The sequence below is a fragment of the Drosophila navojoa genome, chromosome 5 (genome assembly GCF_054131105.1).
Source record: "Drosophila navojoa isolate 15081-1374.11 chromosome 5, UAZ_NAV_1.0, whole genome shotgun sequence".
NCBI lineage: Eukaryota > Metazoa > Arthropoda > Insecta > Diptera > Drosophilidae > Drosophila > Drosophila navojoa.
Window position 1 is genome coordinate 10,457,255 of NC_142893.1, and position 19,306 is coordinate 10,476,560.

General features: G+C 41.0%; 1 protein-coding gene across 4 annotated transcripts; it reads left to right on the forward strand.

The window, feature by feature from the left end:
- Positions 1–99: 99 nt before the first annotated feature.
- Positions 100–18,551, forward strand: Dg (Dystroglycan). Of its 4 annotated transcripts, XM_018105467.3 has the most exons (14): positions 100–589; positions 10,525–10,902; positions 11,141–11,335; positions 11,402–11,533; positions 11,602–11,744; positions 12,334–12,417; positions 12,481–12,535; positions 13,163–14,158; positions 15,225–15,395; positions 16,252–16,320; positions 16,382–16,680; positions 16,747–17,900; positions 17,970–18,170; positions 18,235–18,551. In XM_018105467.3, exons 2-14 carry the CDS (start codon positions 10,780–10,782, stop codon positions 18,516–18,518), a joined length of 3,906 nt encoding a protein of 1,301 aa, XP_017960956.1. In that variant the 5' UTR covers positions 100–589; positions 10,525–10,779; the 3' UTR covers positions 18,519–18,551. The 4 variants fall into 4 exon arrangements, with proteins under 4 accessions (XP_017960956.1, XP_017960958.1, XP_089118178.1 ...); XM_018105469.3 differs by lacking the exon at positions 15,225–15,395 and having other exon boundaries at positions 101–589; XM_089262052.1 differs by lacking the exon at positions 13,163–14,158 and having other exon boundaries at positions 102–589.
- The last annotated feature ends 755 nt before the right edge of the window (positions 18,552–19,306 follow it).

Genomic DNA, 19,306 nt, shown 5'->3' on the forward strand with positions numbered 1-19,306 from the left:
TGGTGTGACAGTATTCGATAGTTGATACAAGTAGTATTGCAAAGCGTATGCATGCCATAATCAATCGACTCTATCGGTAAAGTTATCGCTGTCTGCATTTTCGTATTAGTTGCCTGCGGTCACATCGTCATTCAAGTGCCGTCGTTTGCTCCAACAATAAAACGCTTTGGAGCCGTGTGTTTTGTATGTTGTTATACTAGAAAAATTGAAAAGCTCGCTCGCAAACCATGTTAAGACTTGAACGCATTTTAATCAATTAACGCGCCGCCTTAGTAAATAGATGGTGGCTTTTAATTGTAGAGTCACAGTTCAAAGTTGTCAGTGAAAAACCCTACATACCATTCATCATATTTATATAGGTGCGTGTGTACATATGTATGTGTGTGTGCGCGTATGCAAGTGCAGCTGCCGTGTGTAAGTAAATTTTCGCGTGTGTATGTGCGTACGTGCATGTTGGAAACACAATTTTGGCAGCAGATTCTTCAGCAGCTACAACATCAGCATCATTAGAACACCAAATTTAAGTGCATTTTATACATGAATGATCGCAAAACTTAAATAGAATACTGTGTGCAGCGCGCCAGCAGAGGTAAGTTTATTTTTACTCCAACTGCAACTGTGTGAGTGTGAGTGTGTGCATGTATGTGTGCTTGTTTCTGCACGCTAATTAGCCTAATATGTAAACTATATAAGGAAGATAAAGAGAGACACAGCATTCGCCTAGCCAAATCTACAAAACGAAAATCGATTTTCCTGAACTTGCAATTTTCTATGCCTCACTGACTCCATGGAGCAGCCAGCAGCAGCAGCAGCAGCAGCCCCAACGGCCGCAACGGCAGCCGGCGATGCCAACGCCAGCGGCGCTGTCAACGTTCAAAATGCGGCATGGAACGCGTCTGGCAACGCGCCCCAAAATGCGGGGCAACCTCATAAAGTATACATAAATTGAATTTCGAAACACGGAAGCGACGAGCGATGAGCGAGATGCGAGATGAAAGGGGCCACAACAAGCTGACTTCTTCTTCTTCTTCTGCTTGTTGTTGTTGTTCTTACTGTCTGCTGCTGCCGATGCAAAGCATGTGTGTCTGCGTGTGCTTAGTTCTTGTCCATCAGCAATTGGTGTATAAAAAAAGAAAAGCTCGACCTGTTTTCATTTAACAGATTTTTGCAATCAGCAATGCTTTGGGAGCTGTCACAGCAGTCCTTTTTGGAAGCCAGCAATCCTAGCCCCGCCCCCTTTCTCGTCACTCACTCACGCACACAAATGTTTGCGTGAGTGTGTGTTTTGATGACGGCACTCAGCCAAATAGACGCCGACGTCAGCTGCGACTGCGACTGCGACAGCGACGCACCCGCACTGATTTTTCACCGTGTGCGTGTGTATGTTTACACCAATACACGCACAAAGCATTAGCAATTCTTGCTTGTTTTTTTTTTTTGGCGGATGCTGTGTGCGTGGCCAAAAAAAGGGGGTTGTCCCTTTTCCTCTTGCGCACCCTGTCCCGCAATGTCTGGTCCATTATTTGTCTTTCCTTCCCTTGCACAGGGCGTATGAGTGTGTGTGTGTGTGTGTGTGTGTGTGTGTGTGGGGCAACAAAAATTACTTTTACGAGCATTTAGCATAGGTTGTGTTTTCCTACTCTCATTTCTTAACAACCCGTCGGCTCTTCCGCTCTCCCTCTCTCTTCCAGTCTCATCGTCGTTTAGTTGAATTTGATGCGTTTTTAATCAGACTGCGGCAATTTACCGCTCGCTAATGGTGAGGGCGTCACTTGACATGCTTGCTGCTGGCCTGGCTCTTCAGCACCGTCTCTCTCTCACTCTCGCACTTTGTCTCTGTCGCTCTTGTTCTTTTAGTCTGCCTGCAGGCTTGTCATCTGCACACATTTCAATTCCATTTTCGATTCCGTCACCAGCTGCGTTTTATATAATTACAATTATAGTTTGCCATTGTTTGACCATCGATATACCCTACACTTTCATTCGCTTGCTTTGTCCTCTTCTTCTTCTTTTATCACATATATGCACGCATGCCATATGCCCCGCAGCGTTCAAATATTCGATATATTTCTCTTGACTAACTTCCCTGTGCACCTTCCCTCCCTCTTTCTATATTCCTTCCTCCCTTCCTCTGTCTTTCTCTCTCTCTGGCATTTTGACCATACATATTTCAAATAAACAAGCCAGTGCAGGCCTTTCCTTCACATACTCTAACTGCACATGGGCTAACACAGATCTTTGATTGATATTGGGCTTTTATTTAACTAAAACATTTGAGGATGACGCACAGAGAGAAAAAGCAGAACATTAAGTTAACTTTAAAGATGAATCATAACAGTTTATTGTTTTCAAGTTAAGCCCCAAAAATTGCTCTGATGTCACTTGGCAAACTCCCGACTCTTCTTCCCAAGCAGCTTAGTGTAGGGTATTAGAAGTTTCGGTTTAGCTTTTACTTTCAACAAATTTTTGTTGTTTTACTTGTTTTCTGCTCCATGGGCTGTTGAAGTACAAAAATACATACGATTCTATTCGTATTATGGCAGCAGCTGTTGCTCGAACCGGCAACGCATTGCTGGAGCAACAACAACAGCAGCAACAACGACAACTGCTGTCGACTTCATCAACGCCTCCGAATGGCTGTTGTTGTTGTTGCTGTGCGTTGTGTGTTTGTTTTTAGCATTTGTTTGGTTTTTTCTGCTGTTTTTCTTATTTTTGTTGTTGTTGTTTTTGAAAAAGTACATACAATTTTGAAAATAAAAAAAGCGACAACAGCAACAGCCACAGCAACAGCTCCAACAACAACTTCAGTTGTCATCCATTATGCATGCAAGCGAATGGCTCGCGCAGCGGATCGCCGAGAGTTTTGCGATTGTGGCGACTGCCAACGTTGCAACTTGCTTGCCGGCACACGCTGCACCCGCAGCACACACACACACACACACTCACGCCTTGGCCAAAATGGCGACCCTGCACACACACACACACATGTACAACTTCAATCTGCTCAGTTGTTGGCCCCACGCAAAAACATATTTTTGTTGTGACTTGGCAAAAGTTTCGCTTCACATCGCTTCGCCTTGCCTCGCCTCGCATCGCATCGCAAGGGAATGGAGCAATGGCCCCAGTGGTTCCAGTGGCTCCACTGGCTCCGGTGACGGCTCTCAGGTTGCATATCGCGTTGCCGGCGACACTCTGCCACGTGATTACTAATCAAGTTAGCACATTAATCAAAGCCCCCATGAAGACCCCCAGCGATCGATAGCTAGTGTGTGCCCAAAAATATTGTCATTTCAATTAGATTGAAATTTCGATAATCTATTCTATGCTGCGCCTCACAGACTAGACAGTGTAAACGAGAGATAGAAGTAAAGTGTTATGTCATAGGAGATTTTAGTTAATGTGAAATATAATAAAAAGAGTAATTTGTAGAGTTTGTAATGAATTCCATGCACCTAGTGACACAGTTTGTGATAGTTTGGTTGTTAGGTATTCCACTATGTTATATAAGGATATTATGAAAATCACATAGAAAGGCGATAGCTTTTGCTGAGATGAAAAGAGAGAGAGAGAGGGAGAAAGAGAGAGGCTAGGCAGCAGACAGAAATATAGTGAATGTGGGAAAAAGGGTTGAGAAAGACAGTGAAATATAGATAGGGACAGATGAAGAGAAAGAGATAGAGAGAGAGGCAAGTTAGAAAGATATATATTAGAAGAAAACCAGATAATCAGAAAAAATATTAAGTGAGATATAAAGATTGACAGAAATAAAAGATAAGAGGATGAGAAAAAGTAAAACTGCCAAACGAATCATAAGTTTAGAAAGATCTTGAAAGCGAAATATACAAAATAAGAGTTAGAGGAAATACGAGATATTAAGGATACTTGAAACAAGGGCAAATTTAGAAAGCCAATGCAAGACTTCTAGACACAGGGTATACTCATTATCAGACAGCTTCTATTCATTTGCTTAAGCTAATTATCGAGTGTAGGAAATGATCTATTTGTTGATTTCTACTTGCTCGATCAGTCATACCAATTTGTTGCAATCTTTGTTGTTGTATTTGTCAACGTTGTTGTTATTGTTGCATCTGAATTTTGTCTTAATTTGAAATCAAATTGAGCCCAAATTGGATGGGCAGCCAGTGGGCGTGTCATTTGATTGCAAGTCATGCCAAATTAACAACTTTCTTTGCTGTTGTCGTTGCTGTTGCTGTTGTTGTTGTTGTTGTCAACAACATCAGAGTCAACGTCATCGTCATAGTCCAATTACAGTCAATTAAACTCGATCATCAAATTATTTTGATATGGGTGCACGTTAAGAGCGCTGCATCTTTGGCTCGACGGCTGAATTCGATTTTTGGGTGTTGCCTCAGCGCTCTGTGGCTCTGTGGGTTAATGTGTCTGTCTGCCTGGGTTGAGTGCGTCGTTTGTCGCGACTCTGTCGCGTGTGCGTGCCCCCGGGCATGCTACGTGCCGTTGCATCAATTCGCAGCCCCTTTTCTTTGGCCAACTCGCATGCCGGCTCGGCACATACATATCATATACATACATACATATATCATTGCGGCTCATTGCTTAACATTTTCTTATGCTCGTTGGCCCGGATTGAGCAATCGCCGGAAATTAAGCAACTCGCATATGCGACAGCTACCTCAGTTTTGTTATCTTACGGCTTTCTTGTGCATATCTCTAAAAGTGTTATCATATCTCAGTCTGTCTCTCTCTCTCTCACTCACTCACTGTCTGTCTCTGTGCATGAATATGCATATCAGAGTAAGTAGATAAATGCCTCAAATCATATTTAATATCTAACATGTGCCGGCCATTTCAGTGCGTGCCAAATGCTATATATATACATACATATGCTCAATTATACAATTATATCTCTTTATGTCTTTGTATAATTTAGGTTAAAAGGGTATTATTGAGTATTGCGTATGTCTATAAGTGGCACAGCGAGGTGCTCCATAAGATTTCCGCAGAAATGTTAATCTAAAATCAGATATTAGAATAAATTCAGTTTTCTTTTGAAGACCACAGATTTTTTAATTGAAATAACACTAGACATATATCTATACATATTTAAAACTTTATAAACATAGTTTTAAATGGGGCTATCAACAAGCCCATTAAAGGGCATGCCAACTAAAAATAAACTATATTTTTTAAAGAATATTTCTTTCATCTGGTAAAAGTCTTAAAAATATTTTTGTAGCCGTCAGCTGCAGCGGCTGCTCCTTAAATTTCAGCAAAAAATGCATAACTTAACAGATTTTCATGTTTGCCCGGTTTTTTATTTGATTATGAGAACAAAAAACATGACACGCCTGTCCGATCTGCCATCAAGTTTGATTGAAGAAACGGAAAAGAAGCGAACAACGAGAAAATTCAAACAGCCGAAAATGAATTTGATTCTATTTTTGGTCAATTGTGGCCTGCTTTTTCGAGATGTTTTCGTGTGTTCGTTTTTTTCTGTAGTAATGCATTTGCTGGGGCTTTTTTTCGGGGCTAGGTTCCAGTTCATTGGCGATATAATACGAATATTACAGAGAGCTGGGAATGCGAGGGAGAGAGGGAGTGGGAGTGGGAGTGGGAGAGCTTATGTTTTCAACAAGAAGATTGTGGGTCAAATATGCGTTGTCATAGAAAATGAATTACGTGAAACACATGTGTGTAAATACATGCATGCGTGTGTGCTTATGTATATGTGTATTTGTATATAGAACAATTTCTTTTCAATCAGGCAGCAGCGTAAACAAAATACAAGCAACAAACAATCCATTAAAAGTTCATTGGAGACGCGCCCATTGCGGAGCATTGAATTAATTAAAGCTGCTACAAAGACACAGAAGAAGGCAGATAAAGATGGAGTGAGAGAGAGAGAGACAGGGCATAGAGAATGAAACAGAGAGAGGAGATAGAGCGTCCGGCAGGGGAGTGGGCAACGAAGGGTGAAAGCTGCACTGCATGACTTAAAGAAATTGTTTTTTATTATTTCTGGGAAACGAAATAACCACACACACACATATATATATATATATATATGAAATAAGTTATAAGCAGTAAAAAATGGAATTTATTTAAGTGGGGCCACGCTGTAAATACCCTAGAATAAGTTGACAATATATGTATATATTTAAAAAAAAATTATTTTATGAAATTTAATAGTTTCATATTTAATGTGAATTAATTAAATATTTTATAATATTTAAAAATGAATATAAAATATATATTATTATTTTTGTACTACTTTTTTAATATATATATTTTTAACAATTTATTTTATGAAAATTTAATAGTTTCATATTTAATGTGAATCAAATAAATATTTTATAATATTTAAAAATTAATATAAAATATATATTATTTTTTTTTTTAAATTTTTAATTAAATTATTTATTTTATTTTTTTAAATTTTGTGTTAAATCTTTTTGAATGCTTGACTGTTAATATATTTATTAAGTTTATAGCGCCTGCAACGATAGTAAATATGTATTTATATAAATTAATATATGCCATGCTACCCCATATTATCGTTGCATTTATAGGGTATTAGAAACATAAGTCAAATTCGCTGCGTAAGCCGCGTCAAAAAGAGTTTTAAGAAGTCAGCAACGAAATGCGGCCAATAAGAAGGCGCAGCTACAGCTGTCGAGCCATGAACTGTGTGTGAGAGAGAGAGAGAGAGAGAGAGAGAGAGAGAGCGAGCGAGAGTGTGTGCGTGCGGTCATAATGAAAATAAATTTGTTTCTGCGACTCTGCGGGCTGCTTAAAGAAAGAAGCTCTTTGTTGAAACTTGGGCCAAAGAATCAACACTTTTGTGTCACGTAGCAGCAGCCACAACAGCAACAGCAACAACTGCAACACACACACACATGCACACACATTTATGGTTAGTTTAGAAGGCAGCAGCACCTTTGCCGCCCACTTGAAGTCGCTTAAATGTAAAGCTAATTGGCTGCACTTTGGCCCATTGGCCGCATGTGGAGCGTACGGGGCGAGATAATGAAATGCCCGCAGTCAGGTTGGACAGTGAGTGAGTTGGACAGCCAGACAGACAGCCGTACAGCCAAGCAGCCAAGCCGCCATGCAGGCATGCAGCATGCCGCATGCAACATGCAACGAGTGCCACTCAGCACTAAATGCATGGCTAATCACATTATAGATAGCGATATGTCTTTGTTTGCGGCACTTGAATAGAGAGCGCTGGGTGTGTGGGTGCCACAGCATCCTCATCAACAGCACCATCATCATCATCATCATCATCATCATCATCAGCAGCAGCAGCAGCAGCAGCTAAAGTTGAAGCATCATCACAACCCCATCAGCATCTTCATAATGATGTTCAGTTTTTATAGATTGGCGCCTTTTGTTCTATGTCTATGGCTTTATACCTTTATTAGTTTGCTTTTGTTTGTTCAATTTATGAACCGAACTCTCGACTCCATTGAACTTTGCCTTTGCCTAGTTGCTGCAGTTGCAGCCGTAGCTCCCACACACAAAGAGAGTGAGAGAGAGGGAGAGGGAGAGAGAGGGATATGGATACACAACACACACATATACACTCATTATGCAGCAAACTTGTTTCTCTGTTAGTTCTGTATTGTTTTTCTCTCATTATCTTCCTCTCTTTCACTCTCTCTCCCTCTCTCTCTCTCTCCCTCTGGCTGTTTTACATTTGGCGCAATGCTAATTCATTTGCATACACAACAACAAGAACCACAACAACAACAACGAGTGTGCACACCCACAACAACTCTATCTCCCTCTCTCTCTCTCCCCCCCTCTGTGTTTGTAACTCATTCTCATTCATGCCAAAACTGCTGCCAACTTGACTGATGGCCCCGGCATGCTTGGCTGCATTTTAAGTTCATCTATTTGTGGCATATTGCCTGAACTCAGAGTATCGAGTGCCCAGTCTTCAGTTAACAGTTCTCTCGCTCTATCTACATCTAGCCATCTCTCTATGTACATACATATTGTATTCCCTCTGGTCCCTGCTGATTGCTATGCCAGGCAGGAGACGAAACGAGCTGTTCAATTAATATTGTTGCCCACTTTGAAAACAAACAAATTGGCTGCGAATGCGACAAGTTAAAGTGCTCCACTCAAGCATGCTCAACTAGAGGTTACCCTGTAAGATGAAACCAATGAGCTTAAAGTTCTTAAACAGCTTGTGCTCATTTTAGGTAGATCTTTCTTTAAATACCTATATATTAGTTGTTTTGTATTCCGCAGGAAAAGTTTTATATTTATGCATAATATATATATATATATTTTTTTGAAGATTTTTCTGTATTTCTTATTGTATCATTCAAAAGACATTCCTAGTTTAATCAGTTCCTTTTATTTTATATATATATATTTATAAATTTTATATATTTATTTATTTATTCTATTTCATATAATCATAAATGATTTATCTTTTTCCTTTCTTTATAAATTTTATATATTTATTTATTTATTGTATTTCACATAATTATAAATGATTCATCTTTTTCCTTTTCCCATTCACATAATTGAATCGAATTGCATTCGCACCGCAAACTTTCTTATGGGCCACATGAAAATCCTCCAAATATCTCTCGTAACTTCTGCTTATGTTTGGTGCTGCATCCAGCTGTGCGTAATTTTCACAATTTTCACAACTTGTTGCACTTATCATTAATTAGCCCCGCTCGGCTTGAACTGGTCTTTGCTCGCTGTGCGCGTTGACATATTTAATGCCTCAATTAAGACATTTCCAATTCCGTTTTTATTGGTATGCCACAGATCCTAAGTCATTTTTCCACACACACACTCTTGCGCCCCATTACGAATTTCACTGCAAAAGTCGGGGTGCAACATATGTTGGCCTCATTCGATTCGAAGCGAAGGAGCGAGTGTTGAATGTTGAATGATTGTTCGAAAAACAGCCTGGGAATGGGATCTCCGCTATAAATAGACGTGGCTATTGATAAGCCTGGCCTCAGCTTGGAATGTAGACGTCATTACGCAGATTAAACCAAACGACTTTGATTTCATTTAAAAATATATATGAATATATATAAATTTATGTACTCGCACTTATCAATGGAATTTCTTTGCTTTATAATCTTATCGAATACGTAAGGTATGCGTAGGCTTTTGATAAACAGCGCACAGATGTCTGCTTAAGCTATATATATTTATAGTTATATATACTCATGCACTTTCACTTGAAAGCATGAGACATTCTTTCGGCTTTGGCATGTTTCACATTTTTGTCAAGTGCAACTTTTACTCGAAACAGTTGCTAAGCTTTACAGTTGCATTTAGCTTGGCTTTGATTTGACTTCTGCTTGGCTAATGCTGCATTGCGTAGGCTTAAGTTTATTTGATATTCGATATCTTTATGGCGTTATATTGATACTTGAGTAAAAACAGTTTAGCTATGCCCACTTGGGGCTTGGCTATCTAAAATACTCGGTTGACTTTAGATAACTGCTTTTGCTTTTAGTTGTTGACCAAAGACTATACGAAAATGTGGCAATAGATGCCCTATATTTCAGACCTAGGTCACTATGATACATATCTGAAATACCAGAGGTTTATTAATGGATTTTATAGATGGAATTATGATATAAAACATCATCGAGACAAGAACTAAATACAATTTGATTTTAATGATAATTCAAAGTGCTTAAACCATTGGGAAAAAGATGTAGATAAGAAAGAATAATATGGAATGTGGATTACTTTGAAGTAAAATAAAATAAACAATAATTAAAAAAAAAAAAAAAAACAATAGAAAGCTATTAAAAAAATTTAATAAAATTACGGAATAAATACAAATGGATCAGAGCTTATATATTCAAATATTATTATCAATATACATATATTCAAATATTATTATCATGTCATATCTATATTATTATATAACAAATTCTTTCATTGATTAACTCTCTAATCTTTCTTTTTACTTTTCTCATTAACTCTTTAATTTCACCATTTGAGATTTATAAATCTTAAGAGCAGGAAATGCTTTAATCAAAGGGAAAGCTAGAACACAAGACGGAAAACTAGCTGGAAAGTGTCTGACGCCCATTTGGGCCATTTTTTTTTTTTAAATACTCGCATTTGTTTACAACTTTCCATTTTTCATGTTATTTAACCAAAGTGCATATTGATCTGGCGCTAATTTCCACTCGAATATGTTTGAGTGGGAAAGGCAACAACAGCAACAACAACAACAACAATGCTAACAGATGTGAAAAACAGTTGTTTATGTTAATTACGTATACGTAGACCAGTTGCCTAAGCATTTATAATTTTTGTTAAGCTCATGAATGGGTTACAAATTGGGTGTGTGCGTGTGTGTATAGAGTATGGGGTCGGTGACCCAATTGATTATGACTATTAATAAATATCTATCTATATATCGTAATGATAATTAAGCACTTAATTAACATGAACATAACGAGGCGAGACCTTTTATGCTTTTATATATGTCAAATATGTATTCATAATTCTCATACAAATTTATGGTATGCTTCTCTTTTGCAGATGACGTAAACGACAACAACAACAGCAACAACAATAACAACGACAAAGATAACAACAACAACAACAACAACAACGACGACGACGACGGCAGAAACGATTCGAATCGCTTCACTTTCCCCTCTGGCATCTAATCTCTGTTTCTCTGTCTCTGCTTCGAGCTGTCTTTTGGCATTGCTAAGCAAAGCGAAACGAAAACGAAACTGAACTCATATTCTATATAGAAGTCGGTCGTCTATATAGACATTGCTGTTAGGCATGAGGCCGTCGGTGTTATCGCTGGAGTGCAATCGAGCCGCAACGCTGCCAATTTTATTGCTATGTTTGCTACTGGCGGCGGCTGCGAATGCCGAACGGGATTTCAATGTGAACGACTCACAGGTGAGGCGGACGGCGGGGCAAGCAAACAAAGAATGCGTTGCATTGTTGCTGCTGCAGAAGCCAATGCAACAGCAGCAACAACAGCAACTGTAACTGCGGCCTGTCATTTGTCTGTTAATTTTGATTGATGATGCCTGACACATTTCACTTGAAAATGCCGACAATGAGTGGCCGCCCCACACTCCACCAGCAGCCAGTGGTTAAACTCTTGAACTCTTTTGCGGTCTCTCTTTTGTAGGTGCCGGTCATAGAGCCGAAAGAGGCGCCCGCCTACAAGCAGGAGCCGTATGTGACGGAACTGATGCGCTGCCAGCAGGCACAGCCTGAGATTGTGCTCTCGCTGCTGCTGCGCAAGCAGGACTGGAGCGAGCTGAGCGTGGCCAAGCGCATGCATGTCCAGGCCAAGCTGGCCAAGTTCTTTGCCATACCCAAGGTGAGTTGACTGCATCATAGGGAATTCATCATGAAACTGACTTTTGTTCTGCCTTTGCATCTGCAGGAATTCATTACGCTGGATTCGGTGACGAAGCGGGAGCTGGGCAACATGCACAAGCTGGCCATGCGCAAGGGCGGCAAGGGCCTGAAGCATGTGGACACTGCGAATCGCCGGCTGGGACGCGCCAGCTTTATGGTATGCCGTTGTCTCTCGCTTTGCGCTGTGTTTGCTTCTAATCTTTGCCTTGAAATCTCTTTGCGCAGATCGGCTGTGGTTCGAGTTACTTTAGCATGGGCGAGCCCATAGCCAAGCAGATTGGACATCAGATCAAGGATGGCACCATCGGCGCCCTGACGGAGGAGAACTTTGGACTGTGGTTTATTTGGCGCAAGGAATTGAAATCCAGGTAGCGAGAGAGAGACAAAGCACTGATAATTGTGGAGTGTGGATAGATGTAGTGAATGTACATCATTCGGGCAAATGTAAAACTAAAATGTGACTAAGAGAAATTATGATGAGGCTGTGATGCAGTCATTCAAGCAATATCCGAAAGCAAGGCAAATCAGCTCGTATGAGACGTATAAATAATTGTATAATTGTATATCTGAAATAAGTAACTTGAGATATGCTTTGGCATTGGCTTTTGCCAGCTTATTTTATTCAGTTTCATCGAAGCAAAATGATATACATATATATAGTCTAGCCCTGATCATTGTTTATGGTACATATGTATGTATATATAGTGAATATTAGTATAAGTAAAATGCTGTCAATGTTAAAGTAAACTGAACAAATGCTAGATCAGTAGATAATTGTGAGAGAAAGAGATAGAATGCTGATGCTTCAATGAAGTTGATCATCAAGCAAAAGCTAAATCCCAGTAATTATATATATAAGTATGTATCGAAGCTAAGTGACAATTGTATATACGTGTATCTATATTGGCAAAACTCTGTTGACTCACTAACTGATTCATTTGTGGTTTGTATTTGCAGATCGCGGCGTAAGCGCAGTGATGCAGAGGGTAGCGGCCTTGAAGAAGACTATGACTATGGCGAGGATGACGAGGAGCAGACGCCGTAAGTGTTATCAATAAAAAAGTAAATAACGAATTGCTAAATATCATTCTTGTTTGTTTTCAGTGAACTGGTTACGGTTTTGCCCACATCGCATGCACATCGACATCACCATGGCGTGGTGAGTGTTGTCATTGATATTAAGAAGTGTCATCTCTTAGGCTATTATTTGGTTTTGATTATCTTTTTGTGGTGTTTTCCGATATTCTGAGGTTTTAACTGTTGGTTGGATAATGTGTAACTAAATAAATTACTGTATATCGAGTTAAGAATACTACGACTATACAGACCAATACGTTTAAGTATCAGCTGTTACGGAAGATCATAATTATGTTTGTTACTGCACTTTGTTGATAACGACACACAACAACCACACAAGTTCACAAAATACTCACATATATATATAAATTTATCAAATATATATATATTCAATATATATATTTATACTTAAGTATCATTGAATTTGATGAAACGATTCTTTAACATTGTGTATATGTAATTCATCATATGGTGTTCTCGTCTTTTCTTCTCTCTCTCTCTCTCTTTTTTTGACATTTACATTATATTTCTATCTCTCTCTCTCGCTGTGCTCATTTACTTACTGTTACTACCATTGCAATATATGAATGTTAATTATTCATAAACTAACTAACAACTCCAACAACAACTACAACAACTACAACAACATCAATAACAACCCGAACAACAACCATCCATACACAACTAATCCCTGAACGAGCAACTGCAGTCGGAACAAGAGGAGAACGCGAGCTCCGTCTCCACATCGTCGGCGTCATCGTTGCCCGCGAACAAATTGGACGAGGAAATCGAAGAGAGCGTCTCCAAATTGGAGTCTGTCATTAGCAAGACCATTGAGAACACGAAAAATATTAAGGATCCGGTGCTCAGTGTCGACGATGAGGTCGAAGACGTTGAGGAAGTTGAGCTGCCACAGCTGGGCGTGCCCGCTGCGCCGGTGATTGTGGAGGCTGAAAATGAGCTTGGCAATGAGCTGGAACTCAAGCCGAGCATCGAGCAGCAGCTGGAGCAGGAGCTGCCATTAACCACAACCGCTACAACTGGCAGCAGCAGCAGCAGCAGTTTCATGGCAACGGTAAACGTTGCAGCTGAAGATGCTGCTGACAACAACAACAACAACCAGGTTGACACTGCGGCCAACGCTGTTGATGTAGCTGAGCACACTGCAACGAGCACCTCACAAACGACCACTAACCACAACAACAACAACCACCACATGAACATCAACAACAATAATTTAACACCTGCTACACCAGGCACATCTCTGCCAGCGTCGTCGTCCGCTCATCCCCAACCGTCTGAATCATTTTCACCATACGATGCCAGCTCCACCATGTCCCAGTCCAACATTTACACATCCTCATCCCCAGCGATTGTAGCCACAATTGAAACTGTCGAATCGTCTGCCCCCAGCAGCAACACTAGCAGCAGCAGCAGCAGCAGCGGCAGCAGCGGCAGCAATCCTGTTGCTCCTGGCATCATAACCTCCACCTCAGTTTCGTCGAGCACAGCAAGTGTCATAGACTTTGATATGGCTAATACTCTCACAACAATAACAACAACCGAAACTTCATTATCATCAGCATCGTCATCAACACCTTCCTCATCGTATCCCACAACTTCATCATCATCATCATCATCAACAACAATTGCAACTATGCCAACAACAACAACAACAACTACAACACAATCACAAACGCCAAAGGTAATGTCGCTTATGTCTGTGTGTGTGAGTGTGAGTGTATGTGCGTGTGTGTGTGAGTGTATGTCTGTTTCTCCCTCTCTCTCTCTCTCTGTGTCGCTCTCACACTCACTATGTCTCGCGTTGTGCGACAATTGTAACTGTTGTTTAGCCTTTTATGTATCTCTGTAACTGTATTTGTCGCCTGTTTTGTCTGTCTACGTCGCCGCCGTCCCTCAGTCAGAGCCGCAACAAACTATATATGTATATCCATATAATATGTATCTGTGTACAAGTGTCACATATGTATACACGTGTTGTTTGTGTTGTATAATTGTTATAATCCTGATGTTGTACAACTTCGCCGCCGATCTAACCTCAAATAATAATGATAATAATAATAATATTAATAATGCCCATAGTGCCAATATAAACTTAAGTACTTTGTTCAACTTTTGGCTATAGCGAATTGTGTTTTATGGGCCAAAGGGCTATTAGGGTCTAGACACACTCAAATAAATTATGAATATCTAGATATTATTAATTTAGTTGATTTTTGTGATCAAGTATATTTAGCTTAAGTTTTTGCTTAGATATTTGCCTTTGTTTTTAGTTATATACTTTAAACTTGACTTTATTTTTGTATATATATGTATTATAAAGGGTGTTGGCTAAGGTTTCATAGGGCTCTATATCTAATTGCTATGGCTCCTAACTCTACTAACTATTTGCACTCCAATAGAAATAGGAAAAGTCCTTTATAAGTCTTAGAGATGATGAAGTAAAAGAATTTTCAATATATTTTCGATATATTTTCCATATTTTATATTCCTAAAAATCAAAATAGAAAAGTTCTAATATTTTATTGCATTCATTTGCAATACTTCTCTGTAGTGCTTCGCTTCATAGGCCCTCTGACTATACGTTCTCTGAAATTTCAAGACATATCAGATCTGAACCCATTCGATATGCTGTCCCTATGATTTTTGTTCCGTTATCTCATGTTTATCTCATGAATTTTTGTTTTGATATACAAAAAAAAAAAAATATGAAAAATTGAAAAAAAAAAAAACCCTAATGCAAACTGCAGACAAATGCAAATGTGCTTGAGCCAAGCACCTGGCTGACTACAACGGATGTGGCTGATGCGGATGCGGATGGGGATGTGGTTGCCACCACAACGCCGCGTACAACGCTGGCCGAGATCGAGTTGCTCGAATTGGCCACGACGACGCACAGCACGCTTTCGATTAGCCCTAAGGTGAACTACTTCAGTCCACGCGCACAGACTCTCTGTGCGCTGCTATGCATCAAAGTAGTATATATATATATCTTCTATATATCTGAATTTATATCTATAATAAGCTGCACAAAACTCCCACCAAACTCCCCAGCCCAACATGCCCCAACCATGCCCACGCAGCCCACTAGCCCAGTAGACCAGCCTCCCCCTTAGCCAAGGCAACTAGTTAAGCCAATTAAGGGATTTCAACGTTTACGTCCAATGCACTTATCCTTTTGAAATGGGATGCCAATCAGCGCTGATTAGCAGCGTTTATTCTCCTCGCATGGTATTGCATGTCACTTTATGTATCTTTAGCTATGTATATGTATATGTATCTCTATTTGTAACTCTATTTGTATTTGTATTTCTATCCGTGTCTCTGGCACCCTCCATAGTTGCTACACTAAAAAAAAAAACTCTGCCTGCTCTCAACAATATTCAAGCATGACACTAAAGAATAAAACAAAAAATGCAATGTTTTGTAGTCGGGTATAAACGACTAAGTAATACTCGTTCATGGTAGAGAAAACAGTTTGAAAAAAAAAGATATATAAGAGGATTTTTTATTTCCGAGTCTGAAAACAAATTTCATTAAACAATTTACCTTCCAAAACTGCTATAGTTCTATACTAAATGCAATCTGTAGAATTTACAGGGTATTTATACCCAATAGCCCTTAACAACCTAATTTAGTTATATCCTTAGCGAACATCCAAAACTCCAAACTGTTTAGCATATCATGAACGAGCATGCAAAATATGAGCAATGAGAAGATGCGTCGCATTTATTAGCCGGTTCGTAAGTCATTTCATGAGCTCTTTGTCATTCCCAGGCAGCGGATGCTGTGGACGCACTCGAAGCCGCCAGCAACAGCAGCGTGCCCAATCTGGCCAGCAATGAGGTGAGTCAAGCATGTGACATTGGCTATATGAGAACGTGACTAAACTGAATTTCTTTGGCAGCTGGCAACAGCAGCGACGACACGACAGCCGCAGCAGGAGCCGGTGAGCACCTCGACGGAGGCCTCCACGGACTATGTGGAGCCGCGGCAGGAGAACACTGTGCCGATCATTAAAATGCGCCTGCAGAAGCTGGCCGTGACGTCCGGCAAGGCGTTCAGTTTTATTGTGCCCGAGGAAACGTTCTTCGATGCCGAGGATCAGACCAATCTGCGCCTGGAGCTGACCGACAAGGATGGCCACGAGCTGAAGCCCACATCCTGGCTGCAGTTCAATGCGGATAAACGTGAACTGTACGGCATGTAAGTGGAGCATATAAATACCTGATTGGCTTGGCTAAGAGATTAACTTGATTCGTCAACTCACAGTCCACTGGATGACACCGTGTCGCGTTGGCAGTATCGTCTCTCGGCTACCGATTCCGGCAACTCCAGCGTTACGGAAACTGTGGAGATTAGCGTGCAACAGCATCGGGCGGTGCGCACCATCAATCACGAGATCAGCATCGCTGTGCGCATCAATGAGAAGCATGGCAACAACATTGACTGGCAACTGAAGCTAATCCGGGCTGTTGCCCACACGCTGGAGGATGGCGGCAGCTCGGCGCTGGTGGTGCGCGAGGTACGGCAGACTCTGCAGGAGCCGCAGAGCGCTGTTTTTGTGTATTTCAATGAGACGCTGCCCACCAGTGAGTGTCCCGAGGCGGAGTTGAATGAGCTGGTGCGTCGCTTGGATGAACAGCGTCTGAATGATCTGTTGCAGCCATTGCTGAGCATCAAGTCGATAACGGGTCAGCTCATTGGCACTTGCCAGAAGACAGAGTTGACCAAGATAAAGCCCACCACTCATATGGCCAAGAATTTGCCGCCAATGCCGCGCAACCAGGTGGATCGAGTGAATGCCTCCGTGGGCCAGCTGCTCGTGTATAAGGTGCCCAGCGATACCTTCTACGATCCCAATGATAATGAGCTGACGCTCTCGCTGAAGACAAAGGACCACAAAGAGCTGGGCACACGCTACTGGCTGCAGTTCGACTCCAAGAATCAGGAGTTCTATGGCATACCAAAGGGCGGCGACTTGGGCTCCGAGGAGTACCTGCTCGTTGCCGAGGACAGCGGCGGCCTCACTGCCAACGATGCGCTCGTTGTCGTCGTCAACAACATGCCCAAGAGGGAGTACGCGATACTCTATAAGGCATACCTGGCCATACGCCACGAGAACTTCAATGCGGAGCTGCAGCGTAAGTTTGTGGAGCGCATTGCGAAGCTGCATGGCGATGCCAACACCAATCAGATTGTTGTGCGCTCGATTACCACGCACCACGACTCCGACGGCACAATTGTCAACTTTTACAATGCCTCACTGTACAAGACGCACAATCGCTGTCCCGACGCCGAAATGGCCGCCACGCGCAGCATCTATCTGAGCAGCGACATGATGCCAAGTGCCAGCGTGAAGAAGGCATTGGGGCCGGAGCTGAATCTAACCAACTTTACGGTGGTGCCCTCGGCCGCATGCCATCGTAAGTGGCAGAGAATGCTAGGAATTCGATGGACCATAATATTGAATAATATTTTCTGTTTGTATTTAGATTCGGAGAATAGCGACATTACCCAGCACGAGTATATACCGCCGCGCAACAAGGAGCCGAGTCTGAAGCCCAGCTTCCCACAGGAATATCTAGCCACATTTATATTGCCCGCCGTTATTATTGTGGTCATGGTACTGCTGGCCTCCATCATAGCCTGTTGCTTGCATAGACGTCGTCATAAGAGCGGCAAAATGGAATTAGGTAAGTTGTGAAATCAAATATAATAAATTTGTATTGTATTGTTATAATATTTATATCATCGCAGGCGATGAGGAGGAACGCAAGTCGTTCCGCACCAAGGGCATACCCGTCATCTTTCAGGACGAGTTCGAGGAGAAGCCCGAAATAGGCAATAAGAGCCCTGTTATACTTAAGGACGAGAAGCCGCCGCTGTTGCCGCCCTCGTACAATACCTCCAACATGAATGGCGACAACGATGTGGATGAGTATGTGCCACCGCCGGCTGTGGTGCTCGGTGGACGCGAGGTGCGAGGGAAATCACCGGCAACGCCCTCCTATCGCAAGCCACCGCCATATGTTTCGCCATAAATGAGGGAAACGGCAGCAGCAGCAGCATCAGCATCAGCAACAATAAAAGCAGCAACAACAACAATAATCACTATTAATCAACTCTTAACAAAAAATAAGGAAAAACTATAAAAAAAATCGATAACAATTTACAATCTTAATCAAAGAAATCTTTCGCACCCTCAATGTCAACAGTATCAATCAAAAATTGTTCTAAATTTGAATTGAGGTGCAACTCGAGCCCCCCGCCCACATTAATGATAATATATTTAACATGAAAAACAACGGTATTAAGTATGGACACAACTGTAAAACAATCAATTAACGATTTCAATATGCGACTCTTGGCTAACAAATTAAGCTAAAAAAAAAAAAAACTAAAAAATTTAATATTTAAAACAAAAAATCACTATGCTGCATATAATTTATCTAGTATGTACCTTAACTTATATGTATACTTACACACAGACACACTCATACACACACACACACACACATTTTGGTAAACAAGCGAACGAGCTTGAAAAACACAAACCTTTTTTATAGAATAGAATTTAGAATTTATTTGTAACTGCGGCCAGCCGCTTTTTAGCCCCTTGCCACAAACCTCGACTCGTTTGTATGCGCTTCTTATAAGAAATATGTATGTTCCTTGAGCAGCTAATTGAAGTTTAAAACGTTCGGCTTGAGCTCCTTCAAGTCGAATTGTTTCCGACTCTAGCTTAGGCCAGTGCCGTCCGCTCACATTCGAATTCTTAACAAAGACTGGCCGCTGCCTGGGGGCCAACTCGAAATTTCCTTTGGCGTCA

Excerpts from the sequence above, each read along its gene's own strand:
- Dg (XM_018105467.3), top strand. The coding sequence starts at position 10,780 with ATGAGGCCGTCGGTGTTATCGCTGGAGTGCAATCGAGCCGCAACGCTG. Across the intron at positions 11,745-12,333 it reads CGCAAGGAATTGAAATCCAG|ATCGCGGCGTAAGCGCAGTG; the intron begins GTAGCGAGAGAG and ends TTGTATTTGCAG. Across the intron at positions 12,536-13,162 it reads ATCGACATCACCATGGCGTG|TCGGAACAAGAGGAGAACGC; the intron begins GTGAGTGTTGTC and ends GAGCAACTGCAG.